Raw genomic sequence first — 20,309 nt, 5'->3', positions numbered from 1 at the left:
CATTCTTGTCTGAGACGACTCCACCTGCTCCTGTGGGGTCTTCAGTGGTATAAGCGTGTTATTTTAGGAAGTGTTTTTAGTTGGTAAAAGGTCTGGACTGCCGTTTTAGGGCCCCGACTCTACTAGTCTGAAGCCACGCTGTGGTAATACATGCAGTGTGCAGCACATTGTTCCAGTGCACTTGCAGGTTCTAACTTCACTGTAACTTTCTGCACTGATGGTGCCTTTCCAGATGTGAAACCTGTGCTGGAAGGGCTCTGATGCACCCTAGACCGTCAGGGATGCAGGCTCCTGAACTGCACAGCTACAACAAGGCGGATGGCCCCTCTCTCCCCCCTTTAGTCCAGGGGACGCAATATCTATGTTTTCCATAAAAAGGTTCCAATTTTGATTCATTGGTCCACAAAGCAGTTTCTGTGCCTTGGTCCATTTTAAAAGCGTAAAGCCAGCAGCCTTACTCTGGGTCTGGATGTTCATTTCTGGATTCTTCTTTGTTTGATAGAACTTCAACCTTCATTTCTAATTATTGGATGACATGAACAGATGCCAGTGACAGCTTGCAACCCAATATTGATTTTTAGCTTTGTCAGTGGTTCCTTTCTCCAGATTCTTGGAATCTTTTACACCAGCTGTGAGTGAGCTGTAGGTAGATGGCTGTTCAGACATATGAGGTAAAACGCTCCCAGTGGAATCTATTTATAGAGCCACCCACTCACACAGTAAGTGATGCCTGATTTTCAGCTCAGTGGTTCATTCTCTCTTGCATAGTGTATAAATGGACACCTGTAAACAAAAGATGTCCCACTGCGGCGAGATGACGAGGCGAAATGTGTAGGCGTACGTAGTCACTTGAGCTGTAATCAGATTGGAGGTGCTCAGCGCTCACCCAGAGCTTGCCGGCACTAATCAAGTCAACAGATCGAGTTTCTGGTTACAGGTTTCACAGAGCCCGCTGGAGTTTTAGCTTCCATCATGAGTCACGCTATCTGAGCAGCCGCTGTCATTGCTGGGCATTCAGACCTTTTGTTAGGCATGGAGTCGAGTATCTGATATACTGTGGATCTAATTTATACCTCATATTCCACAGAATGTAATCCTGACAGCTGTAGGCGGCAGTGAAGCATCACACCAAGTTTATAGGATGCTTAATTACAAAGCTGTGCACATGAAAAAGAAAAAACCCTCCAATCAATCTCGATTGTAACAGGACTAATGTTGCCTGGTTTGTGTTTGATTTAATCCACACACAGTCCACTAAATTCACTAAGTTGATTGACCAATCAAACCTGCACTGATTGCCCTTTTCTTGCTGCTTTCTTACAACTAATCCTCAGTCAGCAACATGCTGCTGTTGGTACCGATCAGCTGTTTGGGTCTGCCAACCTGTGAACAGATGATCAGTGTGATTATGTGAGAACCAATGGGAACAGACATTAGTGTGAATGAATAATTACATTCGAGCGTGGCTGGGGTATGTCACTGTTGCTTTCTTCGAGCAGGTAACGTGCCATCCCCCAACGCTCCTCTGAAGAGGATGCTGGCCTACACGGGCTGCTTCAGTCGCATGGGCACCATTAAGGACATCCACCTGTACCTGTCGCAAAGGCTCCGCATCAAGGAGGAGGACATGAGGCTGTGGCTCTACAACAGTGAGGTGAGGATTACCACGATCCCCGCTATTTAACCCTGGACTTTGAGACGCACACGCACACACACACTGTTGTTATATTTTTGGGCTCTGATGAGATATCAGATATATGTTAGCCAATGTCTGCTTTGGTTCAAGTTTCCAGAGAAAGTAGAGAACAACCAAAAACACAACAGGCCCAGATGTTTGCAGCGTTATTAAGGAGCTTTACTGTCATGAAGCTGATAAGATGCTTAAAAGGAAAACAGAGAAGAAAAACGCTCCATAGGACAGAGCTTCAGATGAGCATGCTGGACAGACTCGGAGAGATTATTGTTTATGAAGGCCATAAGAACCTTTATTGGAGTTTTCTGCAGCACACTGAATGCATTTTAAAGGAAATGTATTCCCAGTGTCAGAACTCTTTCAGAATCACAGAATCCCAAAACACACATCCAACTGCATGAAAGTATGTTCAACAGGGAGAAATCCACTGTTTTTAAAAGCGTTGTGTTGTACCCTAAATCCCATTTCTATTGAAGAAAGCTTAAATCTCCTGTAGGAAGGACTGCTGCTACAAAGCACTTGCAGAGTGCTAGATGCTTCCTGTAGACATTATTATGTACCTGAAAGTTAGGGGTGGTGATAATTCTAAACTTGACTGTATATGTGCATTCGTTCAGTGTGGAGTAGTCTGTGGCCCAGGAGATAGTTTTGCCCCCCAGGACCTTCTTGCAGATTAACCCGACCCAGACTACAGCTGCTTTTAAAATAAGCTGACACAGAAGAAAGCTGAGCAGAGCTATTAGCCCAGTGCTGTAAGAAGTCAAAAGTTATTAAAAAGCCATATGAACTGCAACCAATCTTCTCCTGTTTCCTTTACCTGTTGTCCACTAGAACTACCTCACACTTCTGGATGATGAAGATCACACACTGGAAAGCCTGAAGATCCAGGATGAGCAGCAGCTGGTTATTGAAGGTGTTGTTTCTCTCCAGAGTTGCTGATCGTTCTGTATCATGGCACAGCAGAGTGGAACAAACATGTCTTTTGTTTCTCCACAGTCAGGAACAAAGACATGAGCTGGCCTGAGGAAATGTCTTTCATTGCCAACAGTAGTAAGATGGACAGACACAAAGGTAAGTTTAAAGAGCGCACTGTGCAACCGTTGACATGCTCTGATAGGATGCTAACTGTTGCAGACAGGTATGACATTTAAAGTGGAATCTTACAGTCATCAGTGTTGAATCACAGCAGAAATCTCAAAGCCCTCTCTGAGGTCACAGAGATGTAACGGGGAGCTGCAGAGTCGACCGAGCGCAGTCGAGTGCTCACACAGGTTTGGCTCGTAAAGGGTTACAGCAGCGCAGGGTAACAGGAATGAAACTAAGAAAGAAATCGCAACACAAACATCCAAAATACTGTTTCTCAGTGAGATCACGCCATGATATCCTCCTGATGGTTAGAACACGCCGCTTTGGTGAAAGCTGTAATGTTTGCTGATTGTTCAGGTATGGATTCAACATTTAATACACCTGATTATGAAGTTTGTGTTCATTAGCAAGTCAGGCTTGTTGTAAAAAAATCTGTATATTTTCTTTTTTCTGCTTTTGCCTCTAAAGAAAAGGCTCTGGAGGTATTTTTTGGCCTTTTTACAGCTTTATTTGAAAGGGTAGAGTGAAGAGTGACAGGAAAGCGGGGGGGGGGGACGACATGCAGCAAAGGGCCACGGGTCGGATTCGAACCCGGGCCGGCCGCTCTCAGCCACGCGGCCTCATATGGTTGCTTGCTCATCCCAGTGAGCTAAAGCGGCGCCCGAGCTCTGGAGAAGTTTGAACTCCAAAATCCAAAAAGTAACTATAACCAGTGCAGATTATACCACTAAATACATTTGAATTATACAGAATTATGTCTAAAGAGGAAAAAAGGATGTTTTTAACCCTTTGATATTATCCATTTTTAAAATTTGTATAAAGTTTGTTTTGAAGTAAAACAAAAATACTTGGAGTTCAAAGGTTTTTGTTTCTTTGTTTAGGTTTTTTTTGTTGTTTTTTTGAGGACTCCTGTCTAGGCGTTCAAAGACAGTTTGGCCTCATGTCCTTTATTCTCCAGCATAAATTCTCATATGTAAAGCTGAAAAACATATTGAAGTCATAAGTGCTTGTATGTATGACTCATTTTTCTTCAGTTGACCATTTTAGCATCTGAACAGCACGTCTTTGTATCCCAACACAGTTCCCACAGAGAAAGGGGCGACTGGCCTCAGTAACCTTGGCAACACCTGCTTCATGAACTCGAGCATCCAGTGTGTGAGCAACACCAAGCCTCTCACAGACTACTTCCTCTCAGGGAGACACCTCTACGAGCTCAACAGGTGCCTTTTATTCAAAATATTTTTATTGAGTATTTGTGGATATAGTTTACAAAGAAAAACAAACTGTTTACAATGAATACAAAACAAGCAACGAGGAAAAAAAATGAAAACAAACATTTTCATTTTAACTAACTTTTTTTTTTTTTGGTGTATCAATAGAACCAATCCTATTGGGATGCGAGGTCACATGGCCAAGTGTTATGGCGACCTGGTGATGGAGCTGTGGAGTGGGACACAGAAGAATGTAGCTCCACTCAAACTCAGGGTGAGAAGTTGCAGCATTGCCAGTGTATTAGTCACAAAAAGAGTGAGATCGTGCAGGCGGGTGCACATCCAGAGGAGGCCACAGAATATTAAAGTGATAGTGTGGGACTGTCTTAACTAGTATGATATTCTTGGCTCAGCTATGTTTTGTCGTGTTTATGTTCTAATCAGAGTTTATGATTCATTGCTTTCTCTCTAGTGGACGATAGCAAAGTACGCCCCCCGTTTCAATGGCTTCCAGCAGCAGGACTCTCAGGAGCTGCTGGCCTTCCTCCTGGACGGCCTCCACGAAGACCTGAACAGAGTCCACGAGAAGCCCTATGTGGAGCTGAAGGACAGCGATGGTCGGCCAGACTGGGAGGTGGCCTCTGAGGTCAGAGTTCACACTGCTGATTAATTAGAGCAAGAATAAGTTATTTTGGTTAATAAGATGATAAACATATCTGGATTATCATTTAAAAAATTTCAGGTTATTGCACTGTAATGGGGGAGTCCCTGAACTTTAATTCAAATGATAGATAAATAAATATGAAAACAAACAAAAGAGAGAGAACCTCTGGCAATTTAGCCTTTAGTTAGACAGCATAGTAGCAAAGCTTGATCGGTAATGATCTGGGCCAGATTTAAACCCACACCTCTGCAGTAGCCTTACAGTATGAGTCACCTGCACAGCCAGGTGAGCTATAGCCTTCAACCGGGTAAATTGTGTTGAGACTTCCAGGATCTTTGCTCGAGCGACTGAGTTCAAACTTTAAAGATGAACGAACACTCCTGTTAGGGAAGCGGGCTGTGCTTAATTCACTGTACAAGTAAAAGCTGAGAGCTTCATAGCGAGTGAATGCAAAAGAGTGATCATGTTCATAATTGTTGAACGTTACAGTACTGAGTGAAATACTGAAGCGAACATCAGTCTGTGTGTATCCCTGTGGCATAATGTTCCAGGACAATCGGAGCCCCGCCCCCTCACTGCAGGTGATCTTAGCTAACGTTTGGAAGTTGCCAAATATTTCATCAGTGTTGTTTCGTAGCACCCTGACATTTAAGGACAGGAGGCACATTTTTTTTCCACGAGTCTTCCCAGAAATTGCAAAAAATAGGGCATTCTTGCAACCCACAGCTGACCTGGTATTCATCAGGTTTCATGTTTTCTTCAGTGAAAAAGGCTGATCACAGCTGTCCACTGGCCACTGCTGCTCTCTCACGTGCACATGCATATTTAACAGTGATTTTCTGCTGTGCTGAGACACTGGTTACATTATTGTTGTATGTTAAGTTATTGTCAGGTTACTTTTCAAATGTATTCCACTACAGATTACAGATTACATGCCCCAAAATGTATTTTGTAACGTATTCCATTACGTTACTCAATGAGAGTAACGTAATGGAATACTTTAGATTACTTAATATATTATCATGCTTTTTACAACATGAATGTACTATTGCTGTGTGATTTATTACTATTACTGAAGGTTACTCTCCATACCAATACCAACTAGATGTTTAAATCTTAATATAAATGAGTAACAGTAGGTGGACATTAGGTAAGGCTGCACTTTTTGCAGCGATCTCGTATAGAAAACTATTCCACGCGTATATAAAACAGGTCCGCGGGTCCGAACCGTAGTAAAGGGACCTCTGGCTAATACGTCGGGTTCGTGTCGGGCTCGTAGCTGAAAACTAGCTTTATTTGTTGTCTGGGTCAACTTTGCTAGCGAGAGACAGAGAGAGGCGTTGAAAGGCTGCTCCAACGGAACTTATTGTTTCGGAGGAAAACACGAACACAGTGTACAGTCGAGTCTTAATAGCTTACTTACAGCTGGGCTGTAACACTCTGCCTATTGCCTTCATATTAAATCATTTTTTGCATAATAGTTTTTAAAATTATTTCTTCATGTCATTAGAGGTGACATGGGCCGCGAGATTGAGACACAGGCATTAGAGCCTCGCGTGTTTTGTTTGGGTTTCCACCAGCGTGGAATTATGAAAAAATAGAGAGGACACAGCCTAACATATGAAACAGGAAAAGACCGCCGTGTAATCCCTTTATTTCAACAAAGTAACTGTATTCTGAATACCACCTTTTTAAACGGTAACTGTAATGGAATACAGTTACTCATATTTTGTATTTTAAATACATAACGTCGGTACATGTACTCTGTTACTCCCCAACACTGGTTATTGTTGCCAAAAACTTTGTTACATTTGCTGATTTCTGTTTTTGCATGTTTGCTGTTTTTAGATCACCAAATCATTTTTATTATTAGACAAAGAGAAGTGAAGTAAATACAAAATGCAGTTTTTAAATGTTGACTTCATCTGTTAAGGGAAAAGCTGCCAACTGGCCCTGTTATAGCAATCAGTTAATTAAAAATATAAGTCCTGTTGTCACCTTAATAGAACCTCTGTAAGATCTTCCAGCCTACTTTGTTAAAAAAGCAACAATCTAAAGAAACTGATGAGAAACAAGGTCACTAACACCTTCCACTGTGGAAAGGATGACAAAGTAAGTTGTAAGGCTTTGAGACTCCAGTAAATGACAGTAAGAGCCATTATCCACAAATGGGAAAACTTGGAACAGCGGTGAACCTTCCAGGATAAGGATCTTTCTGGAAGGTTTGGGTTGCTTTACATGTGGTGTAGTGCTGGGCGATATGGAAAAAATATTTATCACGATATGAATTATTTTATATCACGATAACGATATATATCACGATATACCACCTGACCTGTGGTCATCTGGAAAGTATGCAGTCTGTAAACAGCGAGTGGAGAGGGTGCAGTCTTTGTTTTGAGTTACCGTAAAGCATGTCGCAAATCCGGGTGCACGTAAAGCAGCACCATGTTGCAAAACCACAAGAGAGTTTCTTTGTGAAAAATATCATTTTTTTATACTTTATTTTCTCTTGCATAAAGTTAAGAGCATGTATAGTGAGAAGACAACACTAATATATTTGCACAGGCTATTTAACCCTTTAAGACCTACCATAGAACCAAGTCCGCCAGAGCTTATCTTTACATTTATTTATTTTGAGTGTCTTCATAGTTTTATTTTTGAGATACACACATTTTTATATATAAATGAAAATAAATATTATAATGCAAATTTGCAAAAACAGCATGTGCATCAAAATAAACTATTTCCAACAGTGTAATTTGACTTCTAAGCATCCCAGAAACGATACAGAAGAGCATAAAGTCAAACATGACTTTTAAAAACACCAACATAGACTTTGAAGCTTAAAAAACTACATTTTCCGCGAAAGTGACGTCACTTCCGGTTTCGGACAGGTAATGGCGGACATGCGATAGTTCGCGCTGACTTATATTCCAACATAGGAAGTGTTATGAACAGCTGATCGGATCGGCAAAGCCTGTTTCTGGAATATTATGTTTTTGTTGCTGGAAGCGCTTTTTATGCAATTTTTGCAAAGCTATATGTGGAAGGAAACCGTGACCTAGGGCAAGCTAATGGAATAAGATGTAAGTACAACTCCTACGGTTTCATATGAAAAAAAACCAAAACATTATTGCGCTACCTTACGTGGTTACAGTTCTACAGGGATTTAAAAATAGTTAGGGAAAACGGAGTGTGCCCGCTCCGACCGGTTGTAAAGGGTTAATGATATATTTTATGTAATAATTTGTAAAATTCAGGTTAGAAACGATAGAAACGATAGAAGACAAATGGCACGATAGACACTTTTCTATTGTCCACACGATATATATCGTCATATCGCCCAGCACTAATGTGGTGTATAACTAACACAGCATTTTATAATAAAGAACATCACAGCAACAGTCAAACAGGGTGGTGGGAGTGTGATGGGCAGGGGCTGCTTTTCAAAAACAATAAGGTATGACGTGAGCTTAAACAATCCCTTTATCCTAAAACACTCATTGTCCTCACTTCTACTCACTTCAAATCATATTTACTGTCTTTTTTTAATGCTATTTATTTATTTTTCTGAAACGTGACAAAAAAGGTCACAGGTAGGTGTCTGCAGTGGCACCAATCACATTTTATCCGTTGTTGTTTAGTTATTTGTTACCACAACCAAGAAAAAGAAAGAAAGGATGTCTTCAGAGGGAAGTACTTTTCTCTGGTGTTAAAGTGGCATTAACTAGTAATGTTCTTATAATGGTACAATAACTATAGCTGAACTATTTCAGCTAACTCTGTTGGGAGATAGATGATAAAATTGGGTAAAACCTGAGAAATGGTAATAGGCTAGCTTTGACTTTTATCCTCAGGCTTTGTGGTATCAGCTGAGAAGCGAGCCCTCCCCTCTTTAGAGGGATGTCGATGTTCATTCACAGCCTTTGCAATCTGTTTGTCTGAGGATAAGGCACCGTATTGATGTTGGGATTTGCAGAATTAGCAGCGTAGGATCTGGTGACAGTCTGCTATGCTTTCTCCACTCTCAGGCGTGGGAGAATCACCTGCGTAGGAACCGCTCCATCGTGGTCGATCTGTTCCACGGACAGCTCAAGTCTCAGGTGAAGTGTAAGACCTGTGGCCACATCAGCGCTCGCTTTGATCCCTTCAACTTCCTGTCTCTGCCTCTGCCCATGGACAGCTCCATGCATCTGGAGATCACCGGTGAGCAGGCCGATGAACAGAAATCAACTGTACTTAAAGTGAATGTTTCCTGTTGATCAGTGTTAATGGTTGTTAAAGGTGGAGGCAGGCTGGCTAGCCAACTCATCAGGTAAACCTTGCTAGTACTGGGCTGGACTCCCTTTTTGCTTCAGAATAAAATTCTTAGTGTCTCATATTTTGGTCCTTATTGACATGATGGCATAGCACAGTTGCTGCAGATTTGTTGGCTTCACATCCATAACGCCAGTCTCCCATCCCACCACATCCACACAGGTGCTCCACTGAACTGACATTAGGTCATTCTGTAGGTCATTTTAGTGCATTGAACTCAATGACGGGTTTAAGAAACCAGTTTGCAATGATTTAAGCTTGTATCCTACTGGAAATGGCTAGTTCATCTTGTAATCGGAAGGTTGCCGGTTCGACCCCCGGCTCCGACAGCCTCGGTCATTGTGTCCTTGGGCAAGACACTTCACCCGTTGCCTACTGGTGGTGGGTCCGGTGGCGCCAGTGTCAGGCAGCCTCGCCTCTGTCAGTGCGCCCCAGGGCAGCTGTGGCTACAATGTAGCTTGCCATCACCAGTGTGTGAATGTGTGGATGACTGAATGTAGTGTAAAGCGCTTTGTGGTCCTTAGGGACTAAGTAAAGCGCTATACAAATACAGGCCATTTACCATTTCCCACTCTGAAGAGGAATCAGCAGACCAAGACAGTAGAACATGAAGATTAGAACATTACTGCATGTCTCATATTTACTCTTTACTTCATCACTCACAGTATTTCAATGACATGTTGTTCCAACTAGTAGATTTTGTGGCATTGTACAAACCCTTGAGCCATGTGTGGTGTTTTTCCAGCCAAGTCTAATATTCATTATGGTCAAAGTCATTACTTTCTTATTCAGTGTTGTGGTTTTCATAATAACAATGTCAAGAATCAAGAGTACAAATAACTCATGGTTAATTTTGACCGATCTGTAGCTGCTCAAGAACTTCAAAGGGATTGACCAGATACATAATTGATACATTTTCATAATGCAAACTATCATCCAATCCTTAAACGCCACAAAAATGGCAAGAATGTATATTTTTTAGTTGAAAGTGTGACTGTACACAAAGATCTTTCATCTTTCCAGCCTGGACGTAAGACCTGACCATGTTTCCCTCGTTCTGTCAGCAGCCTGTTTGAAGCCCAACAGCAGTAATGTGTCCTTCTTATAGGAGGTCCACCTCTTTGCTGTTTCATTCTCTCACACTCTGCTGGATTTGTATTTTTTTAAGTGAATCTATAAAAAAGTGCTGTGTGATCATTAAAACCTACTTCTTTATTAAAGAACAAATTCTGAATGGTGTTATGCTGCGATGTGTCTGTAGTTATCAAGCTGGACGGCTCCACACCCGTGCGCTACGGCCTGAGGTTGAATATGGACGAGAAGTACACCGGGCTGAAGAAACAGCTGAGTGAACTGTGCAGCCTGAAGCCCGAGCAGATCCTCCTGGCTGAGGTCCATTCTTCTAATATCAAGGTATTCACACCACGCAGACGCTAAACGCCTCATCTCACACTTACTCTGAGCGCCATACAGCAGAAGACGACATTAAAACAAAGGATTCGTTGACTCAGATCATTTTGTCTCGAACCTTTGCAGTCATTGCTTGTTTGTCTTCGCTCAGTTAGGTTACGATTTATACTTAAAAACTACAAATGCGTGTGAGTAATGCTCGTATCACGTAACACCGCTGGCCTCATCCTCTTCTCAGTGAGACATGATCACGTTATGTTATTGTTCCTCACAGTTTGGTTCAGACATGCTCACAGCAGCGATCAGGAAAGCCACGGTACGTGCATAATCGAAGCGTGTGGGTTGGAGCCACATTTTGTTGTCTCATTGGTGTGTGGAAATGTTGCTGTGGAGGTGGAGGTGGTGGTCGCTCTCCTCCTGGACAACTTAAAGGGCCTGTCCGTGGCAGACAGTGTGGTTGGTTCTTGGTGGGGGGGCGTAATGTTGTGTTCAATCCATGAATGTGACCGTACACACTCAGACTTAGACCCTGGTGAAAGTCATACATGTTACTAACGCTAACCTTATAGTGTGTTTAACACGAGACTCTTTGTGTTAAAAACACTCATTTGTCTATCAGTCCACATGGTTACGTTTCCTCTGTGAGGTGTATTTTGTGTCCATAATAAGAAACTTGATATTTTAGGCGATCATATGTGGCGCAGTGAGAGCGCCACATCTTCATTGCTGCAGTCTTATGTCGTGACCTTTGGTTTTCAGAACTTCCCTCAGGATAACCAGAAGGTCCGTCTGTCTGTCAACGGCTTCTTGTGTGCGTTCGAGGTCCCGGTGCCGGGTTCACCAACATCACTGAGCTCACCCACACTGACAGGTGAGTGTGTCATCTTACACATGTCTGCGCACTCACTAGAGAGCTATCTGCGAGTTTCTCATTTTCTCCCCTCCTACATCAGATATCACACCCATAGCCAACAACACAGCTGCTAATGGGCACGTGGGCAGTAAGCTAGACCTCATCCCTAACGGTGGGCCCTGCAGCCCTGAGACGCCTCTGGCCAACGGGGTCGCCAATGGACACATCACACCGGTGCACGAGAGCCCCTTTATTGGATACATCATCGCTATGCACAGGAAGATGGTGAGAACTTGTAGAAAAAACGAATGCGGTGTCATTTTTATCGTTGTTGTAGACGTAACATGTAAATGTTTGTGCCCCCCGCTTTAGATGCGCACAGAGTTATACTTCCTGTCATCTCAGAAGAACCGACCCAGTCTGTTCGGCATGCCGCTCATTGTTCCCTGCACTGTGCACACCAGTAAGAAGGACCTGTACGACGCAGTCTGGATCCAGGTGTCCAGGCTGGCCAGTCCCCTGCCCCCACAGGAGGCCAGCAACCACGCCCAGGACTGGTAATTTCCTCCTTTAAACTACGAATCTCTTTATTAGAGAAACACTCCCGTGATTCTGTTGAGTAACATTCATCTGAAGAAGCATTTATCCTCTCGAGTGTGAACATGAGTGAACTTCCAGACTGCTTTTGTTGCTCTCCCGTTAAACAGAGGCAGCAGGTCTGTCCGGGTGAAGTCCGGTCTCTTATGCAATCAGGATCAGATCGGATCAGCATCAGCTGTCTAAAGCTTGATCCGTGCCACTTCCCTTGTTTAGTATAATTTAATTTTGGAAGGAAAAAATAACTTTACTGACAAGTTTGTTGACATTTTTGTCTTATTTTAACTTGCAGTGATGACAGCATGGGCTATCAGTACCCCTTTACTTTGAGGGTCGTGGGTAAGGATGGAAACTCGTGTGCCTGGTGTCCATGGTACAGGTAAGAGCGCTTCAGATACAGACACTCGCGACTAAAGCCGTTTTCACACATGCTCTGCAGCTCTGAACTATTCAAGAACTTACCTGACTGAGGTGTACGCAAAAGCTCAGTTGTGTGACGCAGCCGATTTAACAACTCTTTAATCCTCCAGCTCCCTGGTATCACCTGTGTGGTGCCCCCAGCGTGCAAATGCTGCAGCTAATATCTAAGATAGACGCCACGCGCGCCGTCTCCTGCTGAATTACAATACTGGAAATACAGAGTTTTGTTGTTTTTGTGTGCTTAAAGTGAGAAAGTGCAGCTGTGGCGAAATAAACCGAACCTCATTGTCCTGAAGTTATGTGAAACTCAGGCTTAAATACAGCTTAAAGTGGGAGTATCACATGTTGACACAAGATTATGACGTTTGACTTGTTGTAACGTGTACTGTATGTGGCAAAAGCAAAACTCACACATCTGTACTGCACATCTGTGTGTTTGCAGGTTCTGCAGAGGCTGTACGATAGAGTGCACAGAAGACCGAGCTTCTGTAGGAAATGCTTACATAGCTGTGGACTGGGATCCAACTGCCCTGCATCTCCGCTACCAGACCTCCCAGGAGAGGGTAAAGGATGCATGCACGCACACACGCACACACACACACACACACACACACCACCAATTCAGGCAGAGAAAAAGTCACTTCGAGTTAGAGCAGTAATGGAATTTCTGTGAAAATGGTGCTCGCTGTCATTAACGTCGTCGTTTGTAAAGTTAGTTGCTGACGCCAGCTTTCCTCGGGGCAGGAGGAGTGATGAGCAGCAACACTGCTTTCATATTTCACACTGTCATATTAGCAGTTCTACATCAGGGCCCAGTTGGTCCTTGTGTAATGATCGCTGTGCAAACCAGAATATGGTGTGATTCAGAGTTTGGCCACATGGAGGCGTCAGTGAGTCAGTAAATGTCAGATTAAAGTGTCCAGAATCCTTAGAGGTGTGTTGGTAAGTGCTGTGGTTTTATATGAATTCTAGGAAAAATGAGTTTCTGAGCAGTAAAACTTGTTAGACGCATTAAAAAGACCTCCTTTGAAAAGTTGCACTTTGCTTGGCTTTATCTAAAACGCCACCTGGTAGCCGTTTCCCCGAGTGTCTGCTCTCGTGGTCCGTTATCCTCCGTCATGCATCGTGCTCCTCTGCCTGCAGATTGTGGAGGAGCACTGCAGTGTGGAGCAGTCTCGGCGAGCTCAGGCTGAGCCCATCAGCTTGGACAGCTGTCTGAAGGCTTTCACCAGCGAGGAGGAGCTGGGAGAGGACGAACTCTACTACTGCTCCAAGTGCAAGACCCACCGACTGGCCACCAAGAAGCTGGACCTCTGGAGGCTGCCACCTATACTGGTCAGGAGCAGACTTGTGCATCTGAGCATTTGATGTGAAACGATGCATGGGTGTTGGTAGCATTTAATGTTTTCACGTGAAATAAATTTAGAGACAGTGTCTGACATGTGTTCACTTGTGTAGATTGTCCACTTGAAGCGCTTCCAGTTTGTGAATGGTCGCTGGATCAAGTCCCAAAAGATCGTCAAGTTTCCACGGGAGAATTTTGACCCCAGCGCCTTCCTGGCTCCCAGGGATCTCGAGCATCGCTGCCTCCACTCCCGCAGTGAGAGCGAGGATCTGCTGAGGGTCGGAGAAGACAATCTGTCCTCCATCTCTGCGCCCGCTGGCTTTGGCAACCTCCCCAAAGGTCCAGTAAAGATCTTGATCACTGTTTGTGTTTTTTAAAGAGTGTGAAAATTGAAGTGCTAATGCTTTAACACTGCTGGTTCCCCAACAGCTTCCCCAGCTTCAAGCAGGAAGTCTGCTCCCTCTCTCAGCCGGAACAGTAGCCCGTCTGGCAGCCCGAAGGCCGGAAGCGGAGGCCGCAGACCAGGTCGGTTGCGCCTTCCCCAGTTGGGCAGCAGACATCGCCTCTCCAACAGCAAGGAGAACCTGGACGGAGCAGCTAATGCCGAGGCTGAATCGAGAGACGATGCACCACAGGCAGACCCAGAGGGTTCAGCAGCAGGAGGAGCGTCAGGGCTTCAGGGGTCAGGAGAGGGCGTTACATCAGAATCGTCCTCCGGTAGTGAAGCATCCAGCAGCCACTGTGACGTGGTCCTTGTGAACGGAGACAGCAACGGGCTGTGCTCAGACTGCAGCACAGAGAGCAGCACGGAGCCGGACGGCTCTCTGCTGCAGCACAGAGACAACATGTGTCTGGATGCCATATACAACCTCTATGCAATATCAGTAAGTCAGGCGCTTTGGGCACGCTGGCATACGGGTGGTGAAAACAGTCAGACACGTCCTGAATGTTGTTCTGCTTCATCTCTCCAGTGCCATTCAGGAATATTGGGAGGAGGCCACTATGTGACATATGCCAAAAACCCCAATGGGAAATGGTACTGTTACAATGACAGCAGCTGTAAGGTAAGGCACCAGCACACCTCCATTACTGTCTGCAGGTACTAAGTAACTAGTTACAACCTCCTACACGTCCAGTATGACCTCCATAGACCAAATTTAGAGGAGGTATTCTTCTGTGTGTTCTGAGCACTGTGCAGGGAAACAGAGTAACAGATGGTTTGCTGACAGTCGTCCTGTTAAAGCTGTGCTGGTTTATGTGGGTTGTTTTTATTGGTTAAAGTGTCTCTCACACACACACACACACACACACACACACACCTTTACCAAACTTGTGATTGCTTTATCATGACTTATTGGCTCTTAACACATGCTGCTCACCACTGAGGACTTCTTTCACCTTTGCACAGCTCAGCACACGCTGGGCAGACAGCAGTGCTGTCTCACTCTTGTGTGATTTAAGGAAAGGTTTGGCTCTGTCAACACCCCAAATGCGACCACACTGTAACAACACACTGCTTTATTTGTTTTTTCATGTACAGGAAGTGCACTCTGAGGAGATCGACACCGACTCGGCCTACATTCTCTTCTACGAGCAGCAGGGAGTCAACTACTCCCAGTTCCTGCCAAAGATCGATGGCAAGAAGATGGCCGACACCAGTAGCATGGACGAAGACTTTGAGTCAGACTACAAGAAATACTGCGTCCTCCAGTGACCGCAGCTCGTCTTCCATCAGCCAGCACTACGCCCGCTCGCCTCTTTCAGCGTGCTGCTCTGAACAGGAAGCGCCAGAAGATCTCACGAACGGCTAACAGTTGAACCGCGCGCCGTCTTTAGGGCTGCTTCGCAGCACTTTCTAAACTCGACTGCAAACACGGATTGGTGAAAGGTTTGCTAGGACAACAGCGAAGCCCCTCCCTGTGAAAGCACCCAACCGGTGCACTTTGCTGAGCCCAACGAACTCCCATCAGCTCCCACCCCGTGAACCTCGCCATAACATAGATGTAAAATATACTTGCACACTAACGCATCTCTGAATGTATGGCAGTACGGCCGAGTCATGCAGCGATGTTGCTTTCTTATCGTGCATTCATCACTTGTGATGTGAGGATTCAAAACAAAAGACAGCTTTTTCTACCCAGAGTCACAATTTGACCTGAGCAGGGAAAAACCGATGTGCTCCAGGTGTGAGTCCTTGCAGGCCTACGGATGCCAACTGTACACGGGGCCCAGCGTTCACTGTGTGCTGGAGTCACATTTAGTGCCACGGGTCAACGTGATGCGGAGACGACGGATGCCAGGGCAAGCTTTCAAACGAATGGTTCTGCTGAGGTTTTATTAGCGATAGTGTGAGTAGGAAAACACGAGTCATACGCTACCTCATCGCTTCCCGCATTCTTTCAGCCAACTGGACCCCAAAAGTCTGTGACAGTATTAATATCATGAAATGCTTCCTTTTAGTGTAGGAGACTCGGTACATACATTTCAGGAACATCCCCCACAAAGACCCCCCCCTCCCCTTCCAGGACCCTCGCACAGGTCCTGATGTTCACATCAAATTCGGCACGTTTGCCAAAAACTGTGTTTGGTCCTGCAGCTGCCAAATATCCACGGTGATTTGTGCAATGTTGACCAGTATGTAGCCACAACGACTGAGAACCTGGGTTTGTTTGGGACAGGTGCCATGATTTAAAAAAGATGTACGGTGTATGTTTAATTGCTTTTTTTTTTGATTATGTAAATGTGTCATTTTAGAGGATCTGCTTTATTTTTTTATTTTTTCTTAGAGTTGCTTCAGGCTACCTAAAGGCCCCACCTGTAGACATCAGGCCCATCTCCATGGGGCTGTTGCAAACCTCTGCAGTTCTCTACTGTCGACTCAAACCTGGACTTCCTGCGTCCATCACAGCCAATTACTTCTTTTACCGTTTGTTATTTTAAAAGTGTCAAAACTGAAGAACCAGAGGTTTTTTTTGTAATTTGCTCCTTGTCAAAGCCTGTAAACCACATTACCCATAATGCTATTCAAAATCCAACTTTAGTCTTTCTTACTGTGTCTCATATGGCATACTTCTGTACTTACACTTCCCCTTTCGATTGCTAAGAACCTGCATGAGTCACACAGATCGGTGTGAGATGTTTCTAACCAGGTGTCACCTTGGCTACTTTGCACAGATGCAGGGAAGCCTTTGTTAACCATGAGTGTTACGTGTGTTGCACTGTTGGGTTTTTTTGTTTTTCACGCAACTCTACTAGAGCAGCTTTGCATGATTCACAGTTCGGGTACTTTTAGTTGCACCGTGCAAACGTGGAGTTGGAATAGCACCTGGGTTTTAACTTCTGTTCCTGAAGCGATCAGCTTTCATATCTCAGTGAATTCATACAGACCTGATAAACCTTCCCGGACTGTGAGGTCAGAAGTCATGCTGTTTAATATGAGCAGTGACTTTTGCACCAGTGTGTGCACGATAGGAAATCAGGAAGAGGTCCGTCAGTGTCGAGTATGGACGTGCACTCATAGATCGGACAGATATCTAACAAATATCTCTGATAAATTCACGCTCGTGTGTGATTTCAGACAACTCTACCCTGTCAGAGTTCACACACTGTGTCAGACAGTTTGTAGTGTACTAACACGAGTATTTCATTTGAGACACAGTGAGAGGCGAATGCAGTGACCAATGGAGCGGCTGCAGAGCGTTGGTCAGCTCGCTTCTCTCCGACTCCACATCATTACATTTTTAATGCTTCCATCTTGTATTTTTGAGTTGTTTTAATGTGTAATAGGAACAGAGCTCCCTTTTAACAGCATGTTTTTGGCTCGGCCTCGGGTTCAATGCTGGTTAGCACACCAAAACCCTGTAGTATGAGTGTGCATCACTGACAGAACACGGATAAAGATGCAGTGAAGTATCACTGCAGTGGTCCCACCTCCTGCTGCTTAGATGATCATAGATGCTCCTGGTACACTTTTTATTTTTAGGGGGAAAAAATGAATCTATGGATAACCTCTTGTTGGCTAGCTCACTGGCTACAGCCTCCACAGGCTGGTATATTAGTCACTTGCGCACTTGGCCACACCTGCCCTGCCTCGTGTATGAGCAGCCTGCTTGTGAACGACACCACCAATGCGAGCATTCACCTTTCTGAGCTTTCTGGTATCGAGCCCGGAGAGCCGTGTGAGGTGCCCCCTTCCTGTACAGTCTCTGATCACTGCAGCGGGGGTGCTGAAACCACGTATTTGTGAATGGGTACCATCAAAGCACAACACAAATTGTAAGGTTTTACTCCAGCTTCTGTATTTCTAGCAGATCTTAATGCCCAGTCTCAATAGATGGACTTTCACAATCTCATTTTAATAGCTTAGTGTTTCATATCTTAAACCAGTTTCCCCCTTTTCCTCAGCTGAGGCCATCCAGTGGGCCAGTCCAACTCTGATGGGTGTCCAACAAAAGCGAGTGACATGTCAGTGTAGACAGAGCAGTGGCAACAGTGTCCATTTTTAATGATTTCATTTCTTAGCTGCTGGCATAACGTTTGACTGGGATGATGGTTTCTGGTGGAAATGAATAAATATTTAAACTCTTGTTTTTTCAGGAAGTTCTATGAAAGTTTTAAGAAAAATCAAATAAGTGTCTTAGAACGTTTTCACCTTTTGCCGGGATGTTTTCAGGGAAATGATTTGGAAACAACCATCCCCCCGTAGACAGATGTGCTCACGTGTGACCCTTGGAAAGTAACCAAAGTCTGTTGTTTGTGTGAGGACCGTAAATGCATCGCTACACGATTGGAGCCAACGTTTGAGCAAATGATTTGTTTCTGTGGGCCGAGTCAAAGTGCTGCTTTGACGTCCGTTCCTCCTTTTATCTGAAGGTTTGGCTGCTTTGACGTGACTGCTGAGGTCTCTTTGAGATGGACGAGCCCATGTTTCCACCGCATGGTTCCATCTGCAGAGTTCTGCGTGTCTGCTTTGTAGCAGCAACGGCGGAGCTCCTGTCACGTCAGGGGGCTCCGTCTAATCACTGTGAACAGACGGCAGACTGTCGATGGCGCCCGGCTTTGTCTTCTAGAGCGCAGAGCCTCGTCTCTGCGCTCGTCCCCTTTTTTAGCTGCTGTATTTGTGAGGAGACGACTTTGTTATGGATGTACTTGGAGATATATCTGTCACTGAATGAAACTTTATTTCCTTCTGCAAAAATTACATTTGTTGAACAAATGAAAATGTACATAAGAGTGTTATTTATGTTTGCTTGGCCAGCTCTTTTTCTTTTCCCCTCCACCCCCCTGCCAGTGCACCGAGCTGTAGACGATGTCCAGTTTGTGTCTGTGGTTGAAGGTTACCACAGGACTCAAAGGAAAATTTGTCCCTTGAGAGCTCAGTTTGCAATGTTTGCTCTACTTAAAGGTGCAATAGATGTCAACTTCTTTCTTTTTCTCTTTGTTTCTTGGGCTGTGAATGTGCCCTCAAACGGCCGGTAGCTTAATCTCTTAGCAGAAGTGTTTCATGTCGGGGTTACTTTCAGCACAATTTTTCTAATCCAGGAACGAGGATTTGACGCCCAGGGAAACCGGACTATCTCTGAAACTGGGCAAACACGGATTCTGTAGAGCATCGGGCTAACATCTGAAGCCCCGCCCCCCAGGAAGATTAGTTCGCAGTGTGTCAGGCAGTGCAATCGACTACTGAGCTGTCTTTCAGTGTGTGTAGCCTCTTTTTTTATTTAAGTTCATATCTGTCTGATGTGAACCAGATGTGTTAATTTAAGGAACTTTTTTGTAAGGTGTTTGTTGGAAGAAAGTCACATTGCACTGACATAAAAACGTGTACATAAAGAAAACGTGTTTTGTAAATAAGCCAATGAAAACTATGTATTTGAATATGAACTGTACAAAATCCTGTACCTGTAGTTGTATATGGAGTGATCCTGTTGATCTGTAACGAAATACCCAAGCAACAAATTAAATTCAGCAGAGGAAATGACATCAGAGTCGTTTTGTTGTTGTTGTCACAACCCTGATCTGACATTTCATGCAATTTGCGTAGACTTGTGAAGTAGAACAGCCTCGTTGATCATCTCAATTTAATACCACAAGCAGATTAAGTTTTTACTTTATTCAACATAAGGAGCAAAGCATCAGACATCAGACAGAAATGATCCAACTCTATTGTGTTTCATTATGTTTGGCCGTAAGTTGACTGGTTAACGCCAATACTGTTCATTTTTTTCACTAAGATATATTCTTAAGCTCGTTTCTGTCAAAGGCTGTGTGGCAGGCAGGAATGGAGGACCCGAAGTGCCGACTCCAGGAGGCAAACGTGAGATCAAACTTAGAAACTTAGTTTCCTGTTTTTCTAATAAATCTAACTTAACCTCCTAAGACCTGAACTCTTTCATGGCATGCGTTTTTAATTTCTCTTTGCTATTTGGGCTGATTGGGAATACAGAAACTAAAAAAATAGAAACACTAAGTCACAGAATATAGACAAACAAAATCAAAACCACTGGGTCACCAGACCCAGGTACCCTAACACTTTCAGCTATTCCCATGCCTTCATCCCTAATTGATTAAAGCAGCCAACGGCCTAAAAGTTCCACATTTACCCCACAAGTTTTGAGTTAATAAAATCAGATTGTATTAATAAACTAACTTGGCTCCTTCATATTGTGTTCCCAACCCAGCAGAGTGACATTTGTCGAGGTTGAGCTACT

General features: G+C 44.2%; 1 protein-coding gene across 4 annotated transcripts in view; it reads left to right on the top strand.

Moving 5' to 3' along the window:
• usp32 (ubiquitin specific peptidase 32) overlaps positions 1-19,581 on the top strand; it is a 64,271-nt gene extending 44,690 nt beyond the window's left edge. For all 4 annotated transcript variants that reach the window (XM_063492341.1, XM_063492340.1, XM_063492342.1 and 1 more), the window contains 18 exons: positions 1,500-1,654; positions 2,525-2,606; positions 2,690-2,764; positions 3,861-3,999; positions 4,159-4,264; positions 4,463-4,636; positions 8,689-8,863; positions 10,236-10,387; positions 11,144-11,255; positions 11,338-11,522; positions 11,610-11,794; positions 12,127-12,213; positions 12,697-12,817; positions 13,398-13,589; positions 13,713-13,938; positions 14,029-14,483; positions 14,571-14,663; positions 15,140-19,581. In XM_063492341.1, coding sequence (XP_063348411.1) covers positions 1,500-1,654; positions 2,525-2,606; positions 2,690-2,764; positions 3,861-3,999; positions 4,159-4,264; positions 4,463-4,636; positions 8,689-8,863; positions 10,236-10,387; positions 11,144-11,255; positions 11,338-11,522; positions 11,610-11,794; positions 12,127-12,213; positions 12,697-12,817; positions 13,398-13,589; positions 13,713-13,938; positions 14,029-14,483; positions 14,571-14,663; positions 15,140-15,313 — 2,888 coding nt within the window. In that variant the 3' untranslated portion in view covers positions 15,314-19,581. The remainder of the gene's footprint in view (positions 1-1,499; positions 1,655-2,524; positions 2,607-2,689; positions 2,765-3,860; positions 4,000-4,158; positions 4,265-4,462; positions 4,637-8,688; positions 8,864-10,235; positions 10,388-11,143; positions 11,256-11,337; positions 11,523-11,609; positions 11,795-12,126; positions 12,214-12,696; positions 12,818-13,397; positions 13,590-13,712; positions 13,939-14,028; positions 14,484-14,570; positions 14,664-15,139) is intronic.
• The last annotated feature ends 728 nt before the right edge of the window (positions 19,582-20,309 follow it).

The sequence above is a fragment of the Pelmatolapia mariae genome, linkage group LG14 (genome assembly GCF_036321145.2).
Source record: "Pelmatolapia mariae isolate MD_Pm_ZW linkage group LG14, Pm_UMD_F_2, whole genome shotgun sequence".
Classification (NCBI taxonomy): domain Eukaryota; kingdom Metazoa; phylum Chordata; class Actinopteri; order Cichliformes; family Cichlidae; genus Pelmatolapia; species Pelmatolapia mariae.
The sequence above is the reverse complement of the archived record's forward strand: the minus strand, read 5'-3'. Positions and strand labels throughout refer to the sequence as shown.